General features: G+C 46.2%; 1 protein-coding gene across 3 annotated transcripts in view; it reads right to left on the bottom strand.

Annotated features, from left to right (window-relative positions):
- Window positions 1–27,389, bottom strand: part of TTYH2 (tweety family member 2) — an 80,899-nt gene that overhangs the window by 29,538 nt on the left and 23,972 nt on the right. For all 3 annotated transcript variants that reach the window (XM_083727605.1, XM_083727607.1, XM_083727606.1), the window contains exons 2-4: window positions 15,903–16,075; window positions 3,997–4,108; window positions 1,394–1,614 (exon numbers count right to left, since the gene is read on the bottom strand). In XM_083727605.1, the coding sequence (XP_083583731.1) occupies window positions 1,394–1,614; window positions 3,997–4,108; window positions 15,903–16,075 (506 nt within the window). The remainder of the gene's footprint in view (window positions 1–1,393; window positions 1,615–3,996; window positions 4,109–15,902; window positions 16,076–27,389) is intronic.

The raw sequence follows: 27,389 nt of genomic DNA, 5'->3' as shown, positions 1-27,389 counted from the left end.
CTTAACAAATGCCCCGAGGGTTCGCACAACAGGAAAGATGCCCTCGAGTTGAGCCATCATCCTCACCCTTCGACTAACATGTGGGCATCCCATTCAGACACAATCCTGCTTCCATTTATTCAGCCCAAAAGGACCATTGAAGGATGGGGACAGTAACTCACGACTCTTCCTTCCCCCTTTTTATGGCTGTACAGAAGTGGTTCACCTGGTGGGAGTGGAGATGTAATGCTAGCTTCCCAACAGCAGGGGCGCTGCTGACACTTAGTGGGAGAGGTGAGGTGGCAGGGAGATTGCAACAGTGGGAGGTGCCAGATTGGCTCTGCCTGTGTGCCCACACCATGCTGACCTCAGCCATGATCCTGCAGCTGGAAAGCTAGCGTTGCAGCTCTTTCCCTATTGTGAGACTTACTTCTGCTGCTGAATTAATCCCAGTCTTCCAATTCTGTACTCACCATTACCAGTGCGGATTAAGACTGCTGCTATGATGCACTGATGTGATGAAAACGTTATAGCGCTTTGAGCATATCACCTTCTTGTGGTGCAAAGTGAGTGATCCTGAAAAAGTGGCCTTATTTACTGCCCCATGCCATTGCTATTACAGAACGCCTGCATGGATTGCAGCCCCTTTCTCTTCCCCACGTTCCTCCTGTTATCTTTCCAACCACTTTCCTACAAGGCACCACCAAGAACGGGGAACCTACAAATATGTCTGGATTGCAACTCTCACCATGGCCATCGGCCACGTTGACTGGGGCTGCTGGGAATTGGAGTCCAACAATTTTTGGAAGGCTCCCACCCCATCTTAGGGGAGGGATTCCAAAGCGGAGGAGAGAGATGAACAAGGGGATTCCCACCTCCTGACTCCGTGATGATGTAACAGTTTCCATGAGTCTTAGATTAAACACCCCTCCATTGTCTTATGGGATGCGGGTGGCGCTGTGATCTAAACCAGAGCCTAGGGCTTGCCGATCAGAAGGTTGGCAGTTTGAATCCCCACAACAGGGTGAGCTCCCATTGCTCGGTCCCTGCTCCTGCCCACCTAGCAGTTTGAAAGCACGTCAAAGTGCAAGTAGATAAATAGGTACCGCTCCGGCAGGAAGGTAAACAGCATTTTTGTGCGCTGCTCTGGTTTCACCAGAAGCAGCTTAGTCATGCTGGCCAAGTGACTCGGAAGCTGTCTGTGGACAAACGCCAGCTCCCTTGGCCTATAGAGCGAGATGAGCGCTGCAACCCCAGAGTCGTCCGCGACTGGACCTAACGGTCAGGGGTCCCTTTACCTTTGTCTTTGAGATGCTCTGCTTTTGACGGGAAATGCAAGGCTGCATAGCAAACTCCATGAAGTCTCCCAATGGGCCATGCCCATCGCCCTCCGCAATATCCCCTCTCAACTTACCTGTAATATTCCACGTAACCAACTTCACCAGCGACTTGAGACAGGTCTACAGTGACGTCGTTCCAGACAGGGAGCCCCGAGAGCTGCAGCACAATATTGCCTGCCATCTGCTGCAGGAACTTGAGTGTCTGCACATAGTCGCCTCGGGTGGCAAAGATCTCGTTCAGCCGCGCCAGGTGCTGCTCCAGAGCCACCTTCATCTGCACAGAGGTGTTTGAGACCTGGCAAAAGACAGCAGACAGAACATTCAGAACCAGCAAGCTGGTTTCTTTCTGAACCAGTCATATTTTCTATGGGTAGAAGGGTCAGCCAAGAACAGCTCAAAGTCAAAGTTTCCTTCGGCTTCCATCATGTGCACAAACAGGGCTTTGACCAAATCTCTTCAAATACACTCAAGGAAAAGATCCGCTGAAACCAGAATAATCACCACCACCTCAGTTTCTATAGCCCAAATCCCAAAAGCAGATTGGTGAAATTACGTATGCATGCACTAGAACAACAGACCAAATAAACTCTACCCTAATAATGGAACTGTAGAGTTGGCAGCGACCATGAGAGTCATCTAGTCCAGGAGTTGGCAAGGTTTACTTCACCTGGGCTGGTTCACTCCAGTGGAGATCCCTCCATGGGCTGGATCGTGTGTTTGTGAGCGTGCACGGATGCAATTTCCGGTGTCTGCATCTGTGCAAACGCGATTTCCGGAGTCTGAGCTGCACAGACGCGATTTCTGGCACCGCAGAAGCGAGTCCCTGCATCGCACTGCGCCAGTTTAGTGCACTGTGTGGGGGCTTGCAGAGAGGGCGGCTCGGTTTGGGGGCGGCTTGTGGGATGGTTAAACAACCCCATGGGCCGCTTGTGGCCCATGGGCCTTGGGTTGCCTATTCCTGATCTAGTCCAACCCCCGGCAATGCAGGAATATTTTACCCAATGTGGGAACCCTGAGATTATGCTCCAACGACTGAGCTATCCCAGTTTATATCCCAGTTTAACCACTTGAATGGCCTCCATTATGTGAAGAATGAAGATGGCTAAAGGCTGCTCCAAGTAATCTCCCTGTTTATTGGTGTTGCACTGGTACCCACAAAAAGGAACTCTTTTCCAATATAAAAGCTGCTATGGAATCTATCTATAGGCCTCCTTCTGGCCACACGGAAGTCAAAGAATCAAGAAAGCAAGGAGAAAGCTCTATGCAGCAGAGCCTCCTCCCTTCAGAATATTCTGCAAAGTCAGAAAATCCATAATTGACATTTTTATAGTAGTTTTTTAAAGTGAATAACCCACCTGGAGGCATTAGGGTGAAAGGTGGGTCCATATTGCTATTATTATTAGGCATAAACAGGAGCTTGGCATGCTAAAAGCCTCAGGCACTCCAAGAACCAGTGAAAGCAAACCAACTACAGGGAATGGATATATACTGAAACTGAGGGCATCATCTGAATACACTGTGCTCCCTGCCTAGTACTTAAATATCGCTAGGCTTTTTGGATTACCACCACCACCACTCAGAAACAGAAAACCCAGTTTGTGTATATGTGAAGTAAACCCAGGAGAAACACAAATTAAACCAAGATGCTAGGAGTACCATTAGTCCCCTAGATGGAGAGAGAGGTTTCATTTCCAAACTGGTCACCTTTTAGTAGTAGTTTGTTGTTGTTGTTTTGCAGTTGGGGGGTTTCCATCTCAGGTCTTAAGCACTGCTGCTGCCCTTTTTCAGCTGTGACTTTCTGCCAGGAATTCCTGAAGAAGTCATGAGAAGAATGGACCCAACAGACTCCCAGGTGATACGCTACTAGTTCTCCGTGGGCACGGTGCCATCTGAATTGCTCTAGAGCTGTGTTCTCAACAGCACCAGAATCAGAGGTGTGCGGCAACATTTTTGGCAGGGGAAGAGTTAGGGCCAGAGGGGCCAGCTTCTGAGGGCGACTGGGAGGGGAGAGGGACGCCATGCTTGTGAGCATCACGCCTGCTTCCTTAAGCTGGGCAGAAGCTTCCGGGGCTTTGGGAAGGAGGTGCCAGGTTTTAATACTCTAATTTACTACCACCAGCAGCTTTAACTATAGCCCCCCACCCACCAACCCTGTGCTTTCAACACTGGACTCTCCAGTCTTCTGTGATTCTGGGGTCTAACAATCTCCCCTGATCTCAAGTTCTGCCTTTTCTAGGCACTGGGTTTTCAAAGGTTATCAGGAAAAAGCTATGATCTGCAACTACAGAGAGTTGCAGCCAACACTGACAGAGGGGAGTAGAACCGCTTTGTGCTTCCCATCCCTTCCTATCTCTATCCCAATTTCTGAAACGAAATTGTCTCCATTTTCGCCTCTGGGAAACGCAGAAAGTCGGGTCAGGCTGTGAATTCTGACAGCAGAGAGCACATGCTCTCCTCCGGATTAAAACAGAGAGAGACGAAGGAGGCTTTAACACAATGTTTGGCTTGTTTGCACCAGCCTCTGTGCTCTCCCTAGCAAGAGACATTGTTGTTCTCAGACAGCTGCTCTCAATCTCAGGCATTCCAGATAATTCATCAGGACCAGAGTGCTTGCATTAGATGAAAAGGGGGAGGGGGGAAGAATAATAATATCGGCTCAACCCATCAGATTTCTTACCAGCGAATCAATCTCCGAAAGAGTGCGATTAGCATTATTTAGGGCGTAGATCAGTTGATAAACCCCATCGTTGGTTTCGCTGTTGCCATAGAAACCAATGCCAACAGCAGCACTGGGAATGAAAGAAACACAGAAATATGGGTTAGAAGAGGAGAGAATAAAAATCAGTGTTATTTAAGGTAAGGGCTGAAACAAAGGCCTCATTGAGGCCAACCTGTCACTTTAAGATACCATTCTCAATTCCCCACAAACAGAGAAGTTACACCTTCCTTTGAATATACAAAGTACATAATTGGTTTTGTCTGGCAGGGAGATGGAGGATAGCCCATCTCCCATTTCCAAAAGCTGTCAAAAACACTTTCCCTGACAGAGCCACCTGTCAATCATGAAACTGAAAATATGGCCCTTGCCAAACAGTCCTTTGTCCCTCTAAGCCCCTCAGCTGGACTATCAACATTGCTTTGTTACACATGAGGAGACCAGGTGCATTTTTGTAAGCAGCTGTGATAGGACAGGCTTGAACTGAAACATTTTCTTTCTTTTAGAAGCACCATTCTGCTTTTAGCTTTGTCCTCCGGTCCTTTTATTCTGAATCAACTTCATGTTGGAGTTTGGGGTGCATTTCTGCCAGACTCAAAGGAAAGTTCCCCCTCAGGCGCCCAGATCAACTTGAGTCATGGTGTGTGTGTGTGTGTAGTGACAGAGAAATCAAACTATGCTGGTATCTGGGGAGAGACACAAGAATATAAGAGTCTGCTGGATCACACCAATGGCCCATCTAGTCCAGCATTCTGTTCTCACAGTGGCCAGCCAGATGTCTGTAGGAAATCTACAAACAGGATTTGAGCAAAAGAGAACCCTCCCCTGCTGTGGTTTCCATCAATGTATATTCAGAACCATTACTGTCTCCAGCTGTGGAGGCAGAGTAGCAGTCCTCTATAGTCCTCTCCTCCATGAAGTTGTCTAATCCTCTTTTAATTTTTTTATGTTTCCAGGTGCCATAAGAAAGCTGCAGAGATAGTGCAGGATAGTGCGCACCCCAGAAATTATCTCTTTCAGCTTCTGCCTTCTGGAGGAAGGTACAGGGTTACAAAGACTAGGACTAGCCACCTGAGAAACAGTTTCTATCCAAATGCGATTTTGGTTTTAAATGCAGTGTAAGGTAGTCTTTATGTGAGTACAGTGGTATCTCGGGTTACATACGCTTCAGGTTGCATATGCTTCAGGTTACAGACTCCGCTAACCCAGAAATAGTACCTTGGGTTAAGAACTTTGCTTCAGGATGAGAACAGAAATCGTGCTCCGGCAGCGCGGCAGCAGGCGGCCCCATTAGCTAAAGTGGTGCTTCAGGTTAAGAACAGTTTCAGGTTAAGAATGGACCTCCGGAACGAATTAAGTACTTAACCTGAGGTACTACTGTATATTGTATTCACTTATGGGGTATAAGAGTTTTTAGGGGCTGACCAGGCTGGGATAGCAGGCTTGAGGGTTTTTGAATGTCTGAAGTAGATTTTTTTCAATTTTGTTGTTCTGTATGAGACAATGACAATAAAAATTATTGTATTGTATCGTATCGTAAAGCAGTCCGTGAGGCAGGCAAGATAAATGTTCTCTTTGATTCCCCTTGCAATTATTTGCTTTGCACCCCTGGAAAGCCTTATCATCTAGGAGTCAAGGGAAATGGCCTACCTAGACTGACAGCAGTGGAAGGGAGGGAGTGAAAGTTCTCCCCCCTCCAGACTTAAACGGGCTTCATAAGATATTCACCAGGATAGTCAATCTGCCCAAAGATGAAATGCAGAAACCCCTCCAAACTCAGCACTCTGCAACTGTATCATGGGTGTGATTTGTAAGAACTAGGAAACAGCTGGAGTAGGTTTGTTATAGAAATTCTAAGGTCTCGTGTATATATATAAAATAAACATTCATAAATGTACAAGACAAACACACACATAAGTATATAAACCACGTGTCTGAAATAGTACAGGAGAACAATCCTAAAGCCATTTTGACTCTTCCAGTAACCTCAAATATTCTCCCCATTGTCTCTTTGCTCACAAATCCTGTCGTAAGGGTGAGCCTGTGATCTGGACTCAGGAACTAAGTATTTACAATCCCAAATATTGGCCAGGCTGCCCAGGTAGAACCATGATTGACAATTATCAGGTATCCTGACAGACAGGTTTTCCACTGTAGACCGCACCCATGGTGTATTTCTGCTGGGGTCCACCTCTTTTTGTGATGTATGTATGATGTGCAAGTAGATAGATAAATAGGTACCACTCTGGTGGGAAGGTAAATGGCGTTTCCGTGCGCTGCTTTGGTTTTGCCAGAAGCGGCTTAGTCATGCTGGCCACATGACCTGGAAAAACTGTCTGCGGACAAACGCAGGCTCCTTCGGCCAGCAAAGCGAGATGAGTGCCACAACCCGAGTCATTCACGACTGGACTTAACTGTCAGGGGTCCTTTACCTTGAGCTACAGGGTAGGCATTTTCAAAAGTCTATGTACGAGCTTGCACACCATTGTTCTGGGTTCCTCTCCTCCCTCTCTGCGTGGGGGGAGTGGGTGACCCTGTTGCAACAGTTTAATAAAGATCATGCTTATTAGCTGCTTTGCTTCTCAATATTCTCTGGTTGGCCTCTGTTATTTTCTCCTTCCGACAGGGGACCTACTTAAGAACTCTATATGGGCTCTTGGATACCCCATAAGGGAAAAGGAGCAGTCCCCCCCCCCCTTATAACAGGTTCCTGTGTACAATTTGAGAAGGTGGCTGGGGGGTCTTGAGGTTCCATTTTTTAAAAAATGCTGAGCTAAGCCAAGTCCTTTTCGCTCAACTTGCCCCAGAAACAACCAAACGTTCTGCTGGCAGGATCGTAGGATGTCTGGATGAGTCCCACTATGAAGTGTGCTTTATGTATCGGTGCAAAAGACCAATTGCCGCAAGACAGTCAATACTGGAAATGGAAGAAAGCCAGAGAGAACTTGCTCACATATTTCAGGTGTCTTGTTACAACCCACAGTGTTTAACCCAAACAGAGAGATGTTTTTAAGCCACCGATAGCGGCCAAATAGGAAATGATTGTTTCACGTTTGTAATAATGTAAGAACCTTGCCAGTTTGCAGCTAAAACAGCTTCTTTTCGGAGAGAGCTTACAATTTACATTAGATAAGCAGGACTGGGTCAGAGAGAGGCCAGAGGATGACCATGATTTAGCGAGGGGGGGGAGAGATGCGCCAGTTCTGGAGGGAGAGGAGAACAGAAGTGCTGCGAAGGTGCCAGTAGAAACTGTCTCCTCTCTTGGCCTTTTAAGACATTAGTGGTCCCCTGCCAATTGACAACAGAGCACTGCCAACCAGAATCACTCCCTCCAACTCTGGGGCTTAAAAAGGATGCTACAAGCCTGCGACACACTGAGCTGTAAGCGAGTTCTCTCCCAAACACCCAAGAGATTTAGGCCAAAAGGCGGTGGCGGGGAACCCCTCCAACCTCGCCCCCGCCCCTAAGCAGATTATCAGAATCTGTTGAAAGAAATGTTCCTCTGGATTATAGCCACTCCTTGGTTTAACCTTCAAGAAAGAATTCTAGGGTCTCTGGAAAACTCCAGCCAGAAACAATTCCTATATGCCAGGGTAAATGCCAAGGACCCGAGTCAGAGATCAGGACAGTAAATTGATGGCTCTTTTATTTATGGAAGGGAGATGGGTGTGAAGAAAAAAGATGCCTTTGGCAAACCCCCTTCTTCCAGGTAAATCACATTATATCTACGGGAAGGGCCTCAGGGGAATTACCGTTTTCTTGTTTTGGTTAGTTATTTACTTGTATTTTATTCTGTGAACCACCTAGATGAAAAGCAGTACAGCGGTACCTCGGGTTACATACACTTCTGGTTACAGACACTTCATGTTACAGACTCCGCTAACCCAAAAATAGTACCTCGGGTTAAGAACTTTGCTTCAGGATGAGAACAGAAATCATGCTCCGGCGGCGTGGCAGCAGCAGTAGCAGGCCCCATTAGCTAAAGTGGTGCTTCAGATTAAGAACAGTTTCAGGTTAAGAACGGACCTCCGGAACGAATTAAGTACTTAACCCGAGGTACCAGTGTATATGAATTTAATAAACAACAACACACCAAACACACACAGAAGGGTAGTACAATGGTACCTTGGGTTACAGACACTTCAGGTTACAGACGCTTCAGGTTACAGACTCCGCTAACCCAGAAATAGTACCTTGGGTTAAGAACTTTTCTTCAGGCTGAGAACAGAAATCGCGCAGCGGCGGTGCAGTGGCAGCAGAAGGCCCCATTAGTTAAAGCGGTACCTCAAGTTAAGAACAGTTTCGGGTTAAGAACAGACCTCCAGAACGAATTAAGTTCTTAACCCGAGGTACCACTGTATATAAATTTAACACCAACACATGCAGAATACCACAATTCACATTCATTTCAGAACTGCTAACACACTCTAGTTTTACAACCAGGTTTTTAGAATTCCTGAGATGGGCACTGGAAACGTAGGTTCGTGAAATGTACCCATTCCTAACTGCTCAGCCGAAGCAGCCAATAAGGAAGGCTGGTTGACTCCGGCTCACGCCTCTCCTTGCTGCATTGGCAATAAAAATGATTCATCCTGGCCAGTTCTCCCCTATTAGCCTTTGAATGAGCTCCCTATTTCAAATGGACCCCTGCTGTTTGGCTACAGCATATCTCTGGCTGTAAATAACAACAAAAGCGATGCTCGGTTATGGCTACGCTTCTCTCCGCTGTTCACTGAACGTTGAAGGTTAGCTCCGAAATTATGGCCCCCGTATGGAAGCGTGCTGATGCTGCTTCCATGGGGAGGCTGCAGCATAACTGCACCATGAAAACTCGTGCTTTAGTGGATAAGAATGTGCTTCACCGGCATGGAAATTCCCTGTAGCTCAAATTCATGTGGTTGATGCATCTCAGAAGTAATGGTATCTAAGCAGAGCTCTTGACGCAGGGGAACTGTTTCCAGTGGTCAGGGATGGCATGGTTCTTATCAAGGCACCATTTTTAACCAAGGGAAAAAATAGGTTCTCCCACCTGGAGAGGCACTAACAGCTCCTATTTTAATATAACTCTTATTCGCACATGTCACATTACTGTGAGTTACAATCCAGCTTTAGCTACACTTCAAATTGCGTAAACCTCAGGGTTGCGCGCGCACACACACACACACACAACTGAAAGCCAGCCTGAATACACCTGAATACCTGGGTTTGAGTTGTGTGTGTTTACACTGCTGGGAATGCTTGCGATAGATCTAAAAATTCAAACTACTGGGCAGTGTAAGCGGGTCTCTCTGCCGTCACTTTTAGGACTCCATTTGCAAATGCTTAGCAGAAGCCTTGAGAGGTTCTGCTCTTTTTAATAATGGCGCGTTTTGCAAAAAAAAATCCCACCCCCCCAATTAGGCTTGCCTTCCCATTCAGTTTTTCTTTGCCATTTCTGCATCTAAAGGCTACTTCTTCCACGGTTGCTGGGGGTGGGGGGAGAGAAGTGAGATGCTGCCACACTCCCATCAGATATGAAGTGTGCACGCTTGCAAATTGTAATGTAATAAAATAGTTACCGTATTTTTCGCCCTATAGCCCGCACCGGCCCATAGGGCGCACTTATTTTTTTTTTGGGGGGGGGGAATAAAGAACAAAAAATCCCCCCCCCCGAGCCCCAAAGAACAAAGAAGCCATGACAGCGAGCGGGATCCATCCTGTCCTGGCTTCGTTTTTAGCCTCGGGGCTGGGGGTCCGGGAGCGATGGCGAGGTTGCGCTCAACTTTGCCATCGCTCCCAGAGCTTGCTTGCGGGGCTGGGGGCGGGGGAAGCCCGAGCTTCCCCCGACCCCAGCCCCCAGAACAGGCTGCTATCCGCAAGCCTTGGGAGCCCGGCGGGAAGTCGCGCCAGGCTCCCAAGGCTTGCGGAGAGCTGCCCGAAGCCCGGGGTGTGCCCCGCTGCGCTCCCCGGGTTTCGGGCTGCAGGCTGCTGTCCGCAAGCCTTGGGAGCCCAGCGAGAACTCCTGCCGGGCTCCCAAGGATTGCGGATAGCTTCCTGAAGCCTGGAGAGCGAGACGTCAGTGCGCACCGACCCCTCTCGCCTCTCCAGGCTTCAGTGAAAGCCTGCATTCACCCCATAGGACGCACACACATTTCCCCTTCATTTTTGGAGGGGAAAAAGTGCGTCCCATAGAGCGACAAATACGGTACTTTTCCCTTAAAGAGAAGTGGGTGGGGAGCCCTTCTGATTATAATGTCAGCCCTTTGGGATCGGAGCAAAAGAACTACCAAATGGCTATTTGAGGAAACCTGTAAGCTTCGCTGGCAGAAGAGGACTATTTGTCTACATACTTCTGTTCTTCTGCAGGTGGGTGTTTTTTTTATTTTTTTATGGCTCCATCGATGCCTTTAGTACTAAAGAAGATTCTTTTGGGTGGGTGGGGATAGGGGAGAATGCAGCGTGAAATGATCTTAAGCAGAAAGGGGACTGCTTATATAGGAAGGAGCTCCAGCCTGGAAAGCCAAGCTTGACTGATCTAAAGTAATAGGTTTGAAGAGCAAGAACAAACCTGAAACTCTGGATTCTCCATTCCCACAGATTTCCCTAAATCATCCATTTTATAGCATACAGCAAGCAGAAAATAGAAGTCTGCTAGGTGTAGCGTAACAGGCGGGGAGTTTCGCTCTGATCGATGCTCTTGCTACGCATTTAAGATTCGAAGAACCAGATGCCCAGCAGTCAGTGCAAGAGCTGCTCTATATTGTTGCACTCGCAATCAAAGCGCCCTGGGGACCTGAAAAGCACTTAGGATATTTATTACTCTGCATACCCCTCATCTCACTCATCCAAAGCTTATGGATAGGAGACAATATAGCCAGAATTTCAACAAGCCTAAAGCCCCAGGGGTGGGGTGGGGGTGGGGGGAATCATGTGTTTGGGTTAGGGAAGAAGGCAAGTCATGGGAACAGCACGCCGGTTTAATCAGCATGTTTACTCCCAGATACAGATACTTCCATTCAGCGAATAAAAGATCACCCTCAAACTATTAAGCACTAAAGCCCTTTGGAAGTTCCTGGAACGTAGAATTAAATGAGCTGATTGAGAAGGGTTTGCGCAGTATATGGCTGAAGCCAAAAGAGTGCCATGAAAACCTCCCAGCAGATGTAGGTAAAAGGTAAAAGGACCCCTGGACAGTTAAGTCCAGTCAAAGGCAACTATGGGGTGTGGCGCTCTTATTGCTTTCAGGCCAAGGGAGCTGGCATTTGTCCACAGACAGCTTTTCCGGGTCATGTGGCCAGCATGACTAAACTGCTTCTGGTGCAATGGGATGCCGTGAAGGAAACCAGAGTGCACGGAAACACCGCTAACCTTCCCGCCAGAGCGGTACCTATTTATCTACTCACACTAGCTTGCTTTTGAATTGCTAAGTTGCCAGGAGCTGGGACAGAGCAACAGGAGCTCACCCCATTGCAGGGATTCGAACCACCGACCTTTTGATTGGCAAGCCCAAGAGGCTCGCTGGTTTAGACCACAGCGCCACCCGCGTTCCTCAGCAGATGTACAAATTGGGGGAGACATACCAAGCTGATAATACAGTGGTACCTCGGGTTACAGACGTTTCAGGTTACAGACCCTTCAGGTTACAGACTCCACTAACCCAGAAATAGTACCTCGGGTTGAGAACTTTGCTTTAGGATGAGAACAGAAATTGTGCTTCGGTGGCGCAGCGGCAGCGGGAGGCCCCATTAGCTAAAGTGGTACCTCAGGTTAAGAACAGTTTCAGGTTAAGAACGGACTTCCAGAACAAATTAAGTTCTTAACCCAAAGTACCATTGTACAGTGGTGTTATTTCCTCTGTGTTTGCAGCTATGGGTGGCCAGATGTCGAAACCATTTGCCTAGTTCTACTATTTCTAATCTCTGAGAAAGTGGAAGGAAGATCGGGGCCTGAAGATGGGCAACCCCCACTCCCAACTTCATCCTTACAGCCAGAAGTAATCCAACCGTGAAAGCCTCAGGCGACTGAGCTCATCTGATCACTCTGCCTTGTATAAGAGGCAAGGTGAATTGAGCGCAGATCTGCCACCTGGGATGAAACCACGTGTCTCAGGCAGAGGCCAGGGTTAAGAGTGTAAAAAAATGGGGGAAGAGGCTTTGTTTTCTCCAGTACGCCCAGGATTGCCATCCCAACCACCTCCCAGCCTGCGTATGAACCCCTCTATCTAACCCGAGCGATTTGCGCAATGGCGACGCGAAAGAGGCCCAAAATGTGCCCATCAGTGCCCAAAATGGACGGCTCTCCTCGCCTCACAGCTGCAGCTTCCCCACACAAGCCACACTGAAGGAAAAAGACGAACAGGAAGCGAAATGAGAACATGCACTCACAAACTGCTCCACTTGCGGTGCAAATGTTTCCCCCTTTCGTCTGTGGCACTTAACTCACACGTAACGCACTAGCAAAATTCTGCATTCCATTTCCACAAAGGGGTGGCTTGGCAGTTGTGAGCAAGAGAATTCATTTTCTGTAGGTGGTGCAGTCGGGTAACTTGTGTAATGGTGGGAAGGGAGCAGCCAGCACAGGGACACAACAAATTGTAGCTGCCATTAGGAAGGCAGGTGGGCACCCCAGCCGTAAATTGGGGGAGCAGAGAGAAAGGGGACCCCTTTGAAGGCAAGGCGGCATCTCAGCAACTAAACATTTCCCCCATCTCAGGGGAAATTGATGAGTTTCACTTGCACTGATTGTTTTACCAAGATACAATCCCCCGCCCCAAAGCTAAATTAACTGGCAACTGTGCTGTGCTGTGCTGTGTGTGTGTGTGTCTGTGTACACATACGCCACAAGAGATGCTGGTATGGTTTGATCAAGTCAAAGCACTCCTTGTCTTTCTGTTTTACGTATTTATATAAAAAAATTTTACATACATATTTACATATTTATGAATTTTACATTCATAAAAATTCAAGAGTGTTTACAACAATTATATATGAAACCATCCAATTAAAAAAAAACCACCACACAAACAAAAAGTTAAAAACAGAAAACAGCAAACTATTAATGGAAAGATGCATTATTTATTGGCTGCATAAGCCTGACAGAAAGGCGGCGGCGGGGGGGGGGGGGGAATCAAGCAGGCGTTTAAAAATTGAAACAGAAAGCAACTGATTGATCTTTTTTGGCAGAGTATTCCACAGAGTATTTGGCAGAGTATTGGGCTGGTGACACCAAAGCAGGTTTTTTCCCCTCTGGGCCACACTTTTCAGAATAAAAAATTGCTCAGGTTGTACCAATTTTTGTATTGGTAAGAAATACAAAGAAACAACTCATGACAGAGCTGCATTTTGAAAAGATTTTTTATCCATATTCTGCAAATTATTGTTTATTTCATTTTGATACTGTTCTATGCAACACTACACTGAAATGTTTAAATATTTATTTGGTTGTGCTTGGATCCTCCTGCCACACTTGCCATCCTCTCCTGCCGCACCCTTTGAGAACCCCTGAACTAAAGGCTCAGTTTCTTATTGCATCCGATGAGCTCCATCAATTCAGGGAACAACCAACAATGCTCCTGCCAATGACTGCATGCAACACGCAACACTAGTGAAGCGCAATGGCCCCCAACAACTTGCAGCAGCGGCACTACCAGCCGCATAACTCCTTGGATGATGCCTTATATTGTATACACGTTCAACCATTAGATTATTTTTTTTTTAGGAGTGTTTGGAAGGTTCTGCGGTGGGTAGACTTGATGCAGGATGCGGCGCTCTACACGTTGAGGGACTCCAATTCCCATTAGCCCCAGTTAGCATGGCCAAATGTCAGGGAAGATGGGAGCTGTAGTCTGGCACCATCTATGACATCGCAGGGTCGCAGGTTCCTGCCCCTGGACTATATACCTTTGCAATTCTGTGATGTAGCTATGACCTGTGCTAACACCACTTGCCTACATCATTGGGGTCAGGTAGGGTGAGAAGTGGGCTGGGCTTATTATCAGTTGCTTTAACTTAGGGTGAAGTGACGATTTCTTTCTATAATGGTTTTTATTAAATCTTCCAAATTATTACATAACTCCAATCGTATTTATTAGGGTTCCCCCCCTCTTCTTGACTTCCCTCCTTCCCTGATTTTTTTTAAAAATTTCCCCTTAATAGCTGCTTTAAAACACATCTACGCTTATTTTCTAAGCCCCCCAAATCTGTTCTCTACATTCTTCCCCCTATATCAAATTCTGCAAGTGATTTTATACAAGAATTATAATTTGATAGATAGTCCACCAGTGGCCTCTGTTCTTCTATGAAAAGATGACATTACGATACCTTGCCACATGCAGTATCTACCTCTGGACTTGCTCAACCAACCGAGAGATGAAATAACACCCTAGACATACAGGAAGCCTCTAGACAGCCTTTCTCGACCTGTGGGTCCCCAGATGTTGTTGAACTACAACTCCCATCACCCCTAGCTAGCAAGGCCAGAGCTCAGGGATGATGGGAGTTGTAGTCCGACAAAAGATCTGGGGACCCACAGGTTGAGAACCACTGCTCTAGATGAAAAGTATTCTTCATCCTGGAGAGGTACGGGCGATGGAGAGAAAGCAATAGACCAGAACCCAGGGACCACCAACCCTGCTCTCCCTCCTTTGAGTCAGACTCCATACACAATTAACCTCAAGCCTCACGTGACCCCGGACAGCCAGCTGTGCCATCTGCTTAGTGGTGGGATTAAAAGCTAAAGGACTCCTCCACACCCCCATCTCCCTCCGCCTCTTGGGATTAGCCAAAAGAGAAATGAATACTGGAGCAAAGAAGCCCTCTCGAGGAAACAGCGATTAAAGTGAGGCACCCAGGAGCATCTGCAAATGCACACAGCATGCTCGCTCCTCTTGAGCAAGACAGGGAAGGGCCTTCAAGAGCATTGGATTGCAATGTCCAAACTAGGGTACTGGTGGTGGAAGATGAAACATGAGTCTTTGGCTCAAGGAATAGGAAGCTGTCAAACCATGCCCTTTAGCAAAACAGGCACTGAAACAGTAGCTGAACTGTGGACCCTTTGTTTCTTTAAGGGTGAGAGAAATACAATAGGACAAACGGAGTGTGAGCTGCCATGTGTGCATGCGATAAAACAGAGGCATGTGCCATGCATTATGGCCTACAGGCAGTTTTCCAAGGTGGAACTTGACCTCTGAGCGTATTACAGTGGTACCTCAGGTTACAAACACCTCAGGTTACAGACTCCACTAATCTGGAAGTAGTACCTCGGGTTAAGAACTTTACCTCAGGATGAGAACATAAATTGCACACCGGCAGCACGGTGGCAGTTTCAGGTTAAGAACAGACCTCCAGAACGAATTAAGTTCGTAACCAGAGGTACCACTGTACACCGATCCTGGTGGCCAATTAAGTTCCGGGCCCAATTCAAAGAGCTGGTGTTTACCTATAAAGCCTTGAATGGCTCGGGACCACAATGCCTCGAGGACGTCCTCTCTCCATGTCAACCAACCTGGACTCTGCAGCCATGATTTGAGGCCCTTCTTCAAGTGCCTCCTCCACGAGATATCCAAAGGGTGGCAACGTGAGAACGGGGCCTTTTCTGCAGTGGCTCCTCGCTTGTGTAAAAGGTCATATATTTAAGCTCTGGGTAGCCAAGCACAGACAGATTTACACATTCGTGGGCACGTGCGTGTGTGACAAATTCCAGAGGAGCCATCTTATTAGGCTGCAATAGATTGCAATGGGTTACTTTGAAGTCACTGCAGTACCAGATTGGGGGGCAGGGAGAGGCCCCAAAAAGGTGGAAACCCTACCAGTGAACCCAAGCATTCAGACACCACCCAGCCGCTCCATCACCCATGGGCCTTCTGCTCTCTAGGCTCCAAATGAACTCACCAACAGATGAGGCCGGCGACCACAGCAGTCCAGGTGATGCAGCATGAATTGGGCCTCTTCGTCTCTGACTCCTCCTCCCTCTTGCAGCAGCACAGACAGATCAGATAAATACCAAGGAATACCAGGTTGAGGCCCAGAAAGACAGCTCCCACGAGAGCCAAGAGCAACAGGGACTAAGAAAGGAGGAAAAAGAGAGAGAGATGATGAGCATCTGCTTATGCCAACAGAGAACAAGTCGTATCCCTTCATTCCACTTTTCAGAAACATACATTTGAGGCTACGAAAGCTAACCAATGAAAAGCCCATTGCTTCAGAAAGCTTTTTAAACACCATTTCTTCCCCAGTTCCATCTATTAATAACCCTTAGCAAGCAAAGTGGCCGTCGTTTGTCTTTCTCCCATTAGAAAAGGGCCCTTTTGTAAAAAGATTGCAGCATGGACAGACTCAAAGAACCCAAAGCAGTGGAACTAGTGACTGGCCACCACCAATGGAATGAGAAGCTTCTGGAGGAGGAGATTTTTGCCTTCTGTGTATCTAAGGCTTGTTTTCTGCAAAGCAAACACACTTTATCTCCTGAAGAGCCTGCTTCGTGTAATGTGTGCCGCTCTGCGGTTGTGTACACACTGTAACTTTAAAGCACATGTGAAGGACAATTTTTCCCTTCAAAGGGCAGTGCAGGTTGTTAAAGGCCGAGGGGAATCATAAGTCTGCAAGGGGAAAAACTACAGTGCCCAGAATTCTTTGAGGGAAAGGATTTTCTTTGAATGTGCTTTCAAGGTACAGTGGTACTCAGGTTATGTACTTAATTCGTTCCGGAGGTCCGTTCTTAACCTGAAACTGTTCTTAATCTGAAGCACCACAGCACCACTTTAGCTAATGGGCCCTCCCACTGCCACTGCGCTGCCGGAGCCCGATTTCTGTTCTCATCCTGAAGCAAAGTTCTTAACCTGAAGCACTATTTCTGGGTTAGCGGAGTCTGTAACCTGAAGGGTATGTAACCTGAGGTACCACTGTATAGTGTATGACGCAGGAAAGGAGGTGTCTCCCTATATAGTCCAACAGCCACAATGTAGGACACCTCTATATTATTTTTCAAAATAACAATCCCTCCCTCCCTTCCTTCCCAAAGAACTCCAGGGCAACAAACAATAAAAATGCAAAACAACACAAACATTTAAAAACATCCTCCCAGCTAAGTAAGGTTTAGGTTCAGCTCAGTGTTAGAAACTCAGATATGTAATTTAGGTGCCAAATGGCTAATTAAACCAGGCTTAACAGTCACCAAAACAGAATGCCTAGTTGCCATTTTGGTGGCCAGAAGGCTCAAAAGTTGTATTTTTTCAATAAGACTTTTTGGTTCCTGAAATTCACTCTGATTGTGTAGATAAAATATAATGGATATGATTCTACAGGATGTGTTGCTACTGTGCGAAAACAGTCAAGATCCGAGGATCCCCAGGCATGCACCTCCAGGTGACGGAGACGTCAGGCCCCATCCTGGCGCCCGGGCATCTTCGCTTGGTCACAAGTGGCCGATAACCAGGTGCAGAATACGCCTGGGGGGTTTCAAAGGCTGTTTCAGTTATCTAACACCTGGGTGGGCAGGAATGTTTTAAAATTCCACATAGGTAAATGTAAAGGGACCCCTGACCATTAGGTCCAGTTGTGACTGACTCTGGGGTTGCGGCGCTCATCTCGCTTTACTGGCCGAGGGAGCCGGCGTACAGCTTCCGGGTCATGTGGCCAGCATGACTAAGCTACTTCTGGCGAACTAGAGCAGCGCACGGAAGCGCCGTTTACCTTCCCGCCGGAGCGGTACCTATTTATCTACTTGCACTTTGATGTGCTTTCAAACTGCTAGGTTGGCAGGAGCAGGGACCGAGCAACGGGAGCTCACCCCATTGTGGGGATTCGAACCGCCGACCTTCTGATCGGCAAGTCCTAGGCTCTGTGGTTTAACCCACAGCACCACCCACGTCCCAAAATTCCACATAGATTTTAATGAGGGAGATAAGACACACCACACAAGGGAGGACATTTCATAAACAAGGAGTCACTAGGCAGCACCCATTGGCAGCCACCCACAACAGGGACTCCTTGCTGTACCCTTTCTATTCAAGGAGACATGAACAGGCAAAGCAGCTACATTGGCCGCAAGCTGCATCTTCGGGCAGAAGCGGCCCTACTTAGACAGTCACCAAGGGAAGGATTCTGCTAGCATGTACAGATGTATCAGGCAAGTGTGCCATGCAGTCTATTGTGTGCTCCTCACTTCCAATAGCCTTGGGAAATATTTTCCATGTTGGAGCACAAGATCATCCCACTTCCATGGGTGCTTTATTTCTCTTCAATTCTAATCAAAGTTAGCATCCTAATTTAACAAAATCCCTCATCTGTATCTGTATCTGCGAGCAACAGCTGTGCCCAATTCTTTCTCCTTCTCCTTCTCCTTCTTCTTCTTCTGCAGATAAGCTAATCAAGGCAGCCCAGTGCTGCAGAAAAGAATCAGAATCATAACAGCAGCACAGAAAAACCTCGCTAACTCAAAGCAAGCTGTTAGTTCTGCCACAGCATCTCCACAGCTATTTATTTACAGTGCAAAGCGTCGCATCATCCAGGGAGCTGTTGAACAAACAAGGTAAATAAAGGTTTCTTTATTTAAAGGGCAGGGGGTTAAAAATCAGCCTATGGGAGGAAGCATCACAGTATGCAAATGATGTTCATTTTCCAAGAATGCATTTTTGCAGCCTAGTCTCAGCGCCAGACAACAAGCCACATTAGATTTGCAAATACACCACATGGAATACGCACAAATTATGTAAAATGGAGGAAGTCATAAATCTGAGAAGATATGGAAGCGGGTCTGAAACATGCATACTGCGTGGGGGCACAAGAAGCTTCCGCACGAAGCGTGAAAAACTAGCCAATTTCATCCATGAAGGATAAAAACCGTGGAGATCCATAGTCCCAGTAAGTACTTAATTTGTTCCGGAGGTCCGTTCTTAACCTGAAACTGTTCTTAACCTGAAGCACCACTTTAGCTAATGGAGCCTCCCGCTGCCACTGCGCCGCCGGAGCACGATTTCTGTTCTCATCCTGAAGCAAAGTTCTTAACCCGAGGTAATATTTCTGGGTTAGCGGAGTCTGTGACCTGAAGCGTCTGTACCCTGAAGCGTATGTAACCTGAGATACCACTGTATTAGATACAGTATATTATTGCCACAAAGGGTCAAAAGCAAAGAAAAACCAAGTGCCACATGCTGATTTTCATCTTGCGAAAACACCCCTGCTTGATTGCCAAGAATTCATACTTGCCACAGGCAACCAAGTTAAGCGGCTGTTTACAAGCCAAATATAATGTAAACAGAGTCCATTCACTAGACTTTGCCACAGTTGCTGAAATGAAGTTGCTGGTGTGGATTCTCTCAAAGCTCCCTTCTGACACAACACTAAAAAAACCTGCTTTTTATTTACTGTTCTATCAGTCATTCCCAAGAGCATGCACCTGCTTCTCCCGGCAGGAACACCAAATTTGGAACGTCTGCAGCCAGTCAAACATTCCAACATACAAAACAGTTGTTGTTTTTTTGTAGCCACAGCCACACTGCGTTTGAAACATCTGAACAGCTTAAGCGTTCCGGGGAGGCCCAGTGCTAAAATCCAAAGGAGGTCAGGAATTAAGCAGAAAAGCAGCACAGGGTTGCTCTGATTACACACATTCAGAAACAAGGAAGAAAAGCTTAACACCCGCCTGGCTAAGGGCAGGCTTGCAAATCACGTGACCTCCAGCTCGCCACGTGACCTGTGGCAAGGCTACGTTTCCAGTCAAGCAAAGTGAGGTCCTGGGCATGGGATGTAGCACGAGGCGTTCTCGTACTGGTGAACCTATTTTACTCCAAGTAAAAAACAGTCCCTACCAGCCTTGGAAGAACATCTGGCAGCAGGGAACAGAGAAAGAGAGGAGAGGCAAGGGAGATTTTACATGGAAGCCTAGGAAAGTGGAGCTGCAGAATGAAGGACTGTAAGAGACATACAGTGTTACCTCGGGTTACATACGCTTCAGGTTACAGACTCTGCTAACCCAGAAATAGTATCTTGGGTTAAAAAGTTTGCTTCAGGATGAGAACAGAAATCACATGGCAGCAGCGGGAGGCCCCATTAGCTAAAGTGGTGCTTCAGGTTAAGAACAGTTTCAGGTTAAGAACGGACCTCTAGAACGAATTAAGTACTTAACCTGAGGTACCACTGTATTTCATTTCCTGGTTCCTTGCCAGGATTCACAGCTGTCTAACATTTTTACTCTCTTTTTGTTAGGAAATAGAGGAAAGAAGCTACTGTATTTTTTGCTCTATAAGACGCACCCGACCATAAGACGCACCTAGTTCGCTGCACACCGATCCCTCTTGCTCTTCTGGCTTCAGCAAAAGAAACGCAAAGCCTCTTGAGCGAAGAGGGAGGAGCGTTCCCGCTACGCTCAAGAGGCTTTGTGTGGTTATCCCCAAAGCCAGAAGAGCAAGAGGGATCGCTGCACACCGATCCCTCTTGCTGTTCTGGCTTCTGAGATAGCTGCGCAGCCTGCATTCGCTCCATAAGGCGCACACACATTTCCCCTTACTTTTTAGGAGGGCAAAAGTGTGTCTTATAGAGCGAAAAATATGGTATCTAGCTAGGCCGGGGTTTCTTTGTAAGGATAGAGATAGGTGTTCCCAACTATCTGCTTTCTAAGTAGAAGGGGGGTGGAGCTACATTTGCAGAGAATGATTATTGGGTAGGATGAGAGGGACAATTAACTATTCTTCTGGAGCCCCCTCCCCCCAGCTCTGTTCCCCCACCCAGTGCACAACCACAGTGGGCAGGCCTGGGGGGTTGGTATAACACTCCCCTGAAAATGCTGCCCACGTCCTGTGGCCAAAGATATGTAGGAATCATGAGCTTGTTGGTGTACCATGTGCATGTAGTTTTTACACGTGCACAACTATTGCACATGTAAAAAATTGTCACCCGTCTCTCCTCCACAATGACTTCTTGTCAAACAGAAGTGGTTTGGTTTTCCAAATGTGCGTTCTCAGATCTGTATATCAGAAATCCTTGGAGCATTACACAACATATCACAGCATTACTGTTCGAAGGAGAAGCTGGACAAACCTATTCTATGATGTTTTCCTTCAAACAACCAACGTTCAGCTATCCCTTCAAACCATATTTCACAACCAACATTTAAGAAGCACGTTTGAGTTTCTGACAGGGCCCTTGATGCCTAATGCAACTATTATTCAGAAAGGGCAGAAAGCATGAGAACCATGTTAAAAAGCAGGTGTACATTTGGGGCAGTGAGTGTAGGTTTACATTTCCATTATGAGATAAGCCTCGTGTGTATAAAAGCTTTTAACAGGCAAGAGTTGAACATATGAGCTATGGAGAAAGCTACAAGTACTTAAGACACAGATTCAAATTACCCCACAGCTTTATTTAACTCACAAGACAGAACACCTATAAAATAAGAATCCAGTTATGAGAAACCATATACATCAATTAGAATGTGGAACAAGGACTGCAAAACACTCTGCACAGTATGGATATGGGAATCTAAGTCCAGCCGCTCTGTTAGAAGGCACGTTGCAAGCTCAGTTTTATTTGATATAACCATAGCAAATATATCAATATCCTCGACGGGAAAGTATTTTTTATCGGGCAATTCAAACTATGGACTGCTCTCAATATGGTGCAGAGCTTGCCTCATCTTAATGTGTTGCATATGCAAGGCTTCCATGCTAACAGAGCTCAAATAATAAAACACAAGCCATATTTTCCTCAGAGAGCCGCTTTGTTATTTAGCCTCTCCTATCCCATCCCAGAGCACACAGTGGCCTTTTCATTAGGATGACCGAATGCCTGGGAACCATGAAGCAAAGCTTCCCCCTGCCTTCTCTACATCTCCACAGAGCTGTTTGGTTCTCCCTTTTGTTCTCATTTCCTCCCTCCAACAGGATCTTGCCCTCCCCACCTCCCAGACCCACATTCCTTTTAAAACCATGGTGTGAGAGTAGCTTTCCTGTGGTTACAATCCATGGCGTTGCTGTAATAGTTGAAGGCCCAACATCATGCAGATGGGGCAATATCTCGGACCCTTACCACACATTCGCTGCCTGCAGACCTGGAATGAGATACTCAGCCGGTTCCTAAACATGAAGCATTAACTTAAGCCAGGTATGGCACTGGTGGAGATCACCTGGGCATCCTCTGGCTTGGAGCATCCGTCTGTCTTGGGAGACAATGGAAGAGTGTGCTTTTGGGGGTGAAGTCAAGCTGTTTGAAGGTTGCAGCGCCTGGTTTTGGCTATTGCAGAGCATTCCATACTGGTGCTGGCAATCGCTACTCTATTGAATCAGCACTTCAGGAAGGGATGCTTGGAACAGTTTCACAAGGCCTCCGAGAGTAAATAAGAGTAAATAAGAAAGGTGTGCATTGATCTACATAAACTAAATTCCCAGTTGTTGTGCAACACCCACAATCACCTTAGGATTAAGGAACAATTTGGGTGGAGGGGTGGTATCTCCTGGTGTTTAAGATTTCGGCACAAAACCCTGTTGACCTCATCTTGCTCCTTTATACTGTTACTTCAAATCAGTTCTGAAAGAGATAAGCTGTCGTTCCTAAAAGAGGAAATGATACAATTGGGCAGTTGTGTGCTTCCATTTGATAAAAAGGATCGCAAAACACCAGGGGTGACATCAGGCAGTTCACAGGATCAGTGAAGCCATATCATTCTATCATGTTCCAAAAAGACTGCTAACCAATGAGCAAAGGAACAAATGGTAAATGTGGTGGCAGATTGTTATTTTCAGTCAACATCTAAATCCAGCACACTTTAATGAGTAGCATGCCATTCACCCATCATATCAATGCTCGGCAGGTGGAAAAGTGTGAACAGGATATTACCAAGCTGAATTACTCATACAATCAACAAAACAGTAGATACTCTCAACTTTTCAAGTGATTCCCATGACAGAGAAGCTCTGTGCAAGTGAGCAGCTCTGTCTTCTCCGATTTACACACAGTGAACCAATCAAGGAGGAATTATGCAGGTTAGAGAACTCTCTCAGCTTACGTTTTCAAAGTGGTGTTTTGAAAACTGTAGTTCCCACTGCCAATCTTGTCTATAGCACCTTAGTTTCTTCTCCAGACCACACTTTCTGCACCCTGCATCTGAAAACATGCATATCCTTGTGCATTATCTTCATAAAGCAGGGCAGTGCATTTGAAAGGGGAACAACTAAGGCACAGAGTTAATTAAGTTACTTGGTCAAAGATCACTCTGAGGTCAAGGGATGAATGGAAGTTCCCTCAGTTAGGAGGATGTGGACACAGCTGCCAATGCCTCCTTCTTCTCCCCAAAGGCACTTTCTGAGAAATTATCCACAGCACTGCCTGGAACAGACTTCAACCTGCTCAAGGTTGACTAAATAAAATTCGGAACGGCAAAGCTATTGACAGGCTATGTGCGTGAGCAACAGACCTGGGGGGAAGGCTGGTCTTTGAAACTTTTAGTTTCCATTGCTTCCTCAGCAGCATTGAAGCCCTCTTGTTTTCCAACCTTCCAGGAACACAGTGGGCTTTGCACATTGAACCTGCCACATATTAGGATATCTGTCTGAACAAACATCTTTTGATACTTTGGTTCCTAGATTCTTGGAACAAAAGTATATTAGGCAGAGCATTTTCTTCTGAACTGTGAATGTTTAAATCATGCACCCAGGAGCCTGGTATAAACTGAGGGTGCTTGCTACAAAGCCCAGTGAATTAATCTTCATTATCTCTAGACACCCCCTGCCAGGAATATACTCAGGATTTGGGATGGGGGCGGGTGGGTAAATAATGCAAATTATGAAAATGAAAATGGTATGTCAAGGGTGACTCCATTCCAGTACCTAAGAACAAGCAATGAGCTCACTCTTTCTTTCTCTTGACTTTTCATCAGCAGCCTGGCTTTGCATTTCTACTCTACCATTAAGGTTGCTGAGTGTTTGTGGGCACGAATCACAATTGCATAGCCTAGCCTAGCCTACCTCACCTCACCTGTTGTGAAGATAAAGTAGGATCATCCTCATGTTTAATATTCCTTAGTGGAAGGGTGGAAGTGAAAATAACCAATGCAAATTAACTTGCGCTTTTTATTTCTGTACTAGCCAGCTAAAGCTCCCTCACACTCGCCAACACAGAATCTGACCCCTTCTAAAAATGAGTATGTTGGGGGTGGAGAGGGGGTGTTGACTGGAAGCCTACCATTATCTGGTGGAAGTGGTTAAAACAATCGTCTAAATACACCAGCAGCTTTTGGAATAACTAAACAGCACAGAGAACTACAGCCTTTTCTGTGTCTTAGCAGTCAAGCATTAAAATCATTACGCCATGTTTATAAACAGCCAATCCCCCAATTGTCTGTAGGAAATAAGAATTGTTTCCAAGCAACCAAGCAGAAAAAGGAGACTTGGCTGTTCTAGTCCCTTGCAGGCGATTTTGATGTGCTATAAATGACTATTTTTTGAAGACGTGTCGGCTGGCGGGCAACTTCTGAGAACTTATATGGACAAATGTAGCTTCTTCCATCACAAACCTCCTCACCTGAAAGTTTCAGGCTTCTGTGGTTGGTAGGTATTGACTAATCTAATCCTCCGTAATATGCCACAAATAGAATTAGATCTCTAAATGGCTACTACAATGTAGCTTCCAGTGTATGAATTTCCTTTGGAAGAAATAATTCAGAAGGGCTCCCACACCAACAGACTTCACTCTCTACTGTTGTGGTCCTTGGTTTCCAGGCCAGTAAGATTATTTTACCATGTGGGGTTAGGAGTTGAACTTGCAGTATTACACTCGTCTCAAGCTTTTAACTGAAAGATATATTTGTATTGGTAAACATGGAGATGGAGACGGAGACAGACAAACAGACATCAATGAACACAGCTTAGGAAAGAAAGCAGAGCAAGCGAGGCACATAAATTCTAATTTTCTGCTCTGTCTCTACATTGATGGTCATTTGCTGAACCAGCCGTAAAGTTTCTAGAATGTATGAATCAGCATTCATATATCCACAACTGGATTGGTCCATGATAGACAGCATTTTCCCCCAGATGGGTGATTTCTAACTCAGAGAGAGAGGGGGGGGGGGAGAAAACCTCCTCCTTTCCAAAAAGAGACAATGAAAAGTGATACAGCGGTACCTCAGGTTACATATGCTTCAGGTTACATACAGACTCCACTAACCCAGAAATATTACCTTGGGTTAAGAACTTTGCTTCAGGATGAAAACAGAAATCGTGCTCCAGCGGTGCGGCAGCAGCAGGAGGCCCCATTAGCTAAAGTGGTGCTTCAGATTAAGAACAGTTTCAGGTTAAGAACAGGCCTCCGGAACGGATTAAGTACTTAACCCAAGGTACCACTGTATTTTCCTTTGGGTCTCTCTTGGCCAATCAGGAATTGAATGTCAGGTGTTTGGTTTATTTTAATAATAATTTTTTACTTGGTGGTTACATTCAGAAAATATAGACACAATCTAGAACCTGAACATAACAACCAAACTATATGCACACATTGTGCGCATTATAATGAGATCTATTGTGATGGGTCATGATTGATTGCCACTTAACTGGGATTTATCCATGTGAAAGGAAGTGCATTGTGACTTCAGAGACAACAGGTGAGAGACATGAATCCCCTGGGCATATTTGCCATTTCCTAGGTTAAGACTAATGCAACACGCACTCAGGGCAACCTCAGGGCAGTTTTCAATTTATAGGCAGTTTGCCTATAAAATACATCCTAGAAGTTTCTCATGCATGAAAGAGAAGATGCGTTTGGCACAACATAAAAGTGTAGAACAGACACATTTTGCCACGAAATATTGGTGGGTACGACAATTGGCATGGCGTAGCTAGCCTCTGAGGACACCTGCAGATTGAAAGACTGGACGGGAGCTATAGCCTAGTGGTTTGCAAAATAGCTGTGGCCAAAAATCCAGGATAACTGCATTATATCAGGATGCCAATAACCCTTATTTACTAGAGGTTTTTCTTTCCCGACCACCTTGTAAAGATGGCACCAAACTGCAGCCACCATGTATAATGACACAGAAGAATACATTACTCAAGAGAAAGCTGCTCAGAATTCCACTCGGAGTCTCCCTTTAGCACTTCATGTACCCTGTGTGTTTTCTTCTCTATGCAGTGCAGGTTATATTTCAAAGCTGACCCCCTGAAGTTAGAATAGAGTTTTGCCAGAACTGACTCGGAGTGGTTACTATACAAGTTGCAAACTTCTTGTACATATTCTGCAGCAGCACACACTCCAGATGCAATTCTATGCGTGCGTTTTAATTGCTCAGTAGTCCACTTGTGCAACAAACGCCAATTTGCAATACAAAACGGTTGTTGTGGAAGGACACAACCTGACAGGCAGACCCCCAGAGTTGGCTGGGCCCTAGGGAACACTCCTATGCTTTGGCTTTAAGAGGTGGATCTATAGTTCATGTCAAATGGATTGCAGCTGTCCAGGGCACAGCTGCTTAGCAGGCGGAAGCTAATACACTCGTCACCCCTTCTCCCATCTGCCAAGCTGCTTGGAAAGGCGAAAGGAAAACCCCCCCTTCTCCATATATGTTGGGACCCTCATTGCTTCCCTTGCTCTCTTCCAATTGCCCCAATAAAACTATTATTATAATTGCATTTACACCAATATTCTTCCTCCAAAGCATACCTTATAGTTCTCCATCTAGGTAGCTCAATGCTTAGCTTCAGTAATACTTTGACACTTGCCTTAGGACCATATTAAGCAGGGGTCAGCAAACGTTCTCAGCAGGGGGCCGGTCCACTGTCCCTCAGACCTTGTGAGGGGCCAGACTATATTTTTTGGGTGGGGAAATGAACGAATTCCTATGCCCCACAAATAACCCAGAGATGCATTTTAAATAAAAGCACACATTCTTCTCAGGTAAAAACACCAGGCAGCCCCCCCCCCAAATAACCCAGAGATGCATTTTAAATAAAAGGACATATTCTACTCAGGTAAAAATACCAGGCAGGCCCCACAAATAACCCAGAGATGCATTTTAAATAAAAGGACACATTCTACTCATGTAAAAACACGCTGATTCCCGGACCGTCTGTGGGCCGGATTTAGAAGGCGACTGGGCCAGATCCGGCCCCCGGGCCTTAGTTTGCCTACCCATGATATTAAGCATTATCCCATGGCATCTGCAGCATGAACTGTAGACCACTTGAGGGGAACCTTTGGCCCTCCAGATATTGCTAAACCACAATTCCCATCGGCCCCAGCAAGCATGGCCAATGGCCAGGGACAATGGGAGTTTTATTTATTGAAGTTATATCCCACCCTTCCTCCCAGAGGAGCCCAGGGCAGCAAACACATCCATAACTTTTTTTAAAAAAAGGGTTTTAGTCCAGCAAAATCTGGAGGGCCAAAGTTCTCCCC

The sequence above is a fragment of the Podarcis gaigeae genome, assembly GCF_964106915.1.
Source record: "Podarcis gaigeae genome assembly, chromosome: 2".
Classification (NCBI taxonomy): domain Eukaryota; kingdom Metazoa; phylum Chordata; class Lepidosauria; order Squamata; family Lacertidae; genus Podarcis; species Podarcis gaigeae.
The sequence above is the reverse complement of the archived record's forward strand: the minus strand, read 5'-3'. Positions and strand labels throughout refer to the sequence as shown.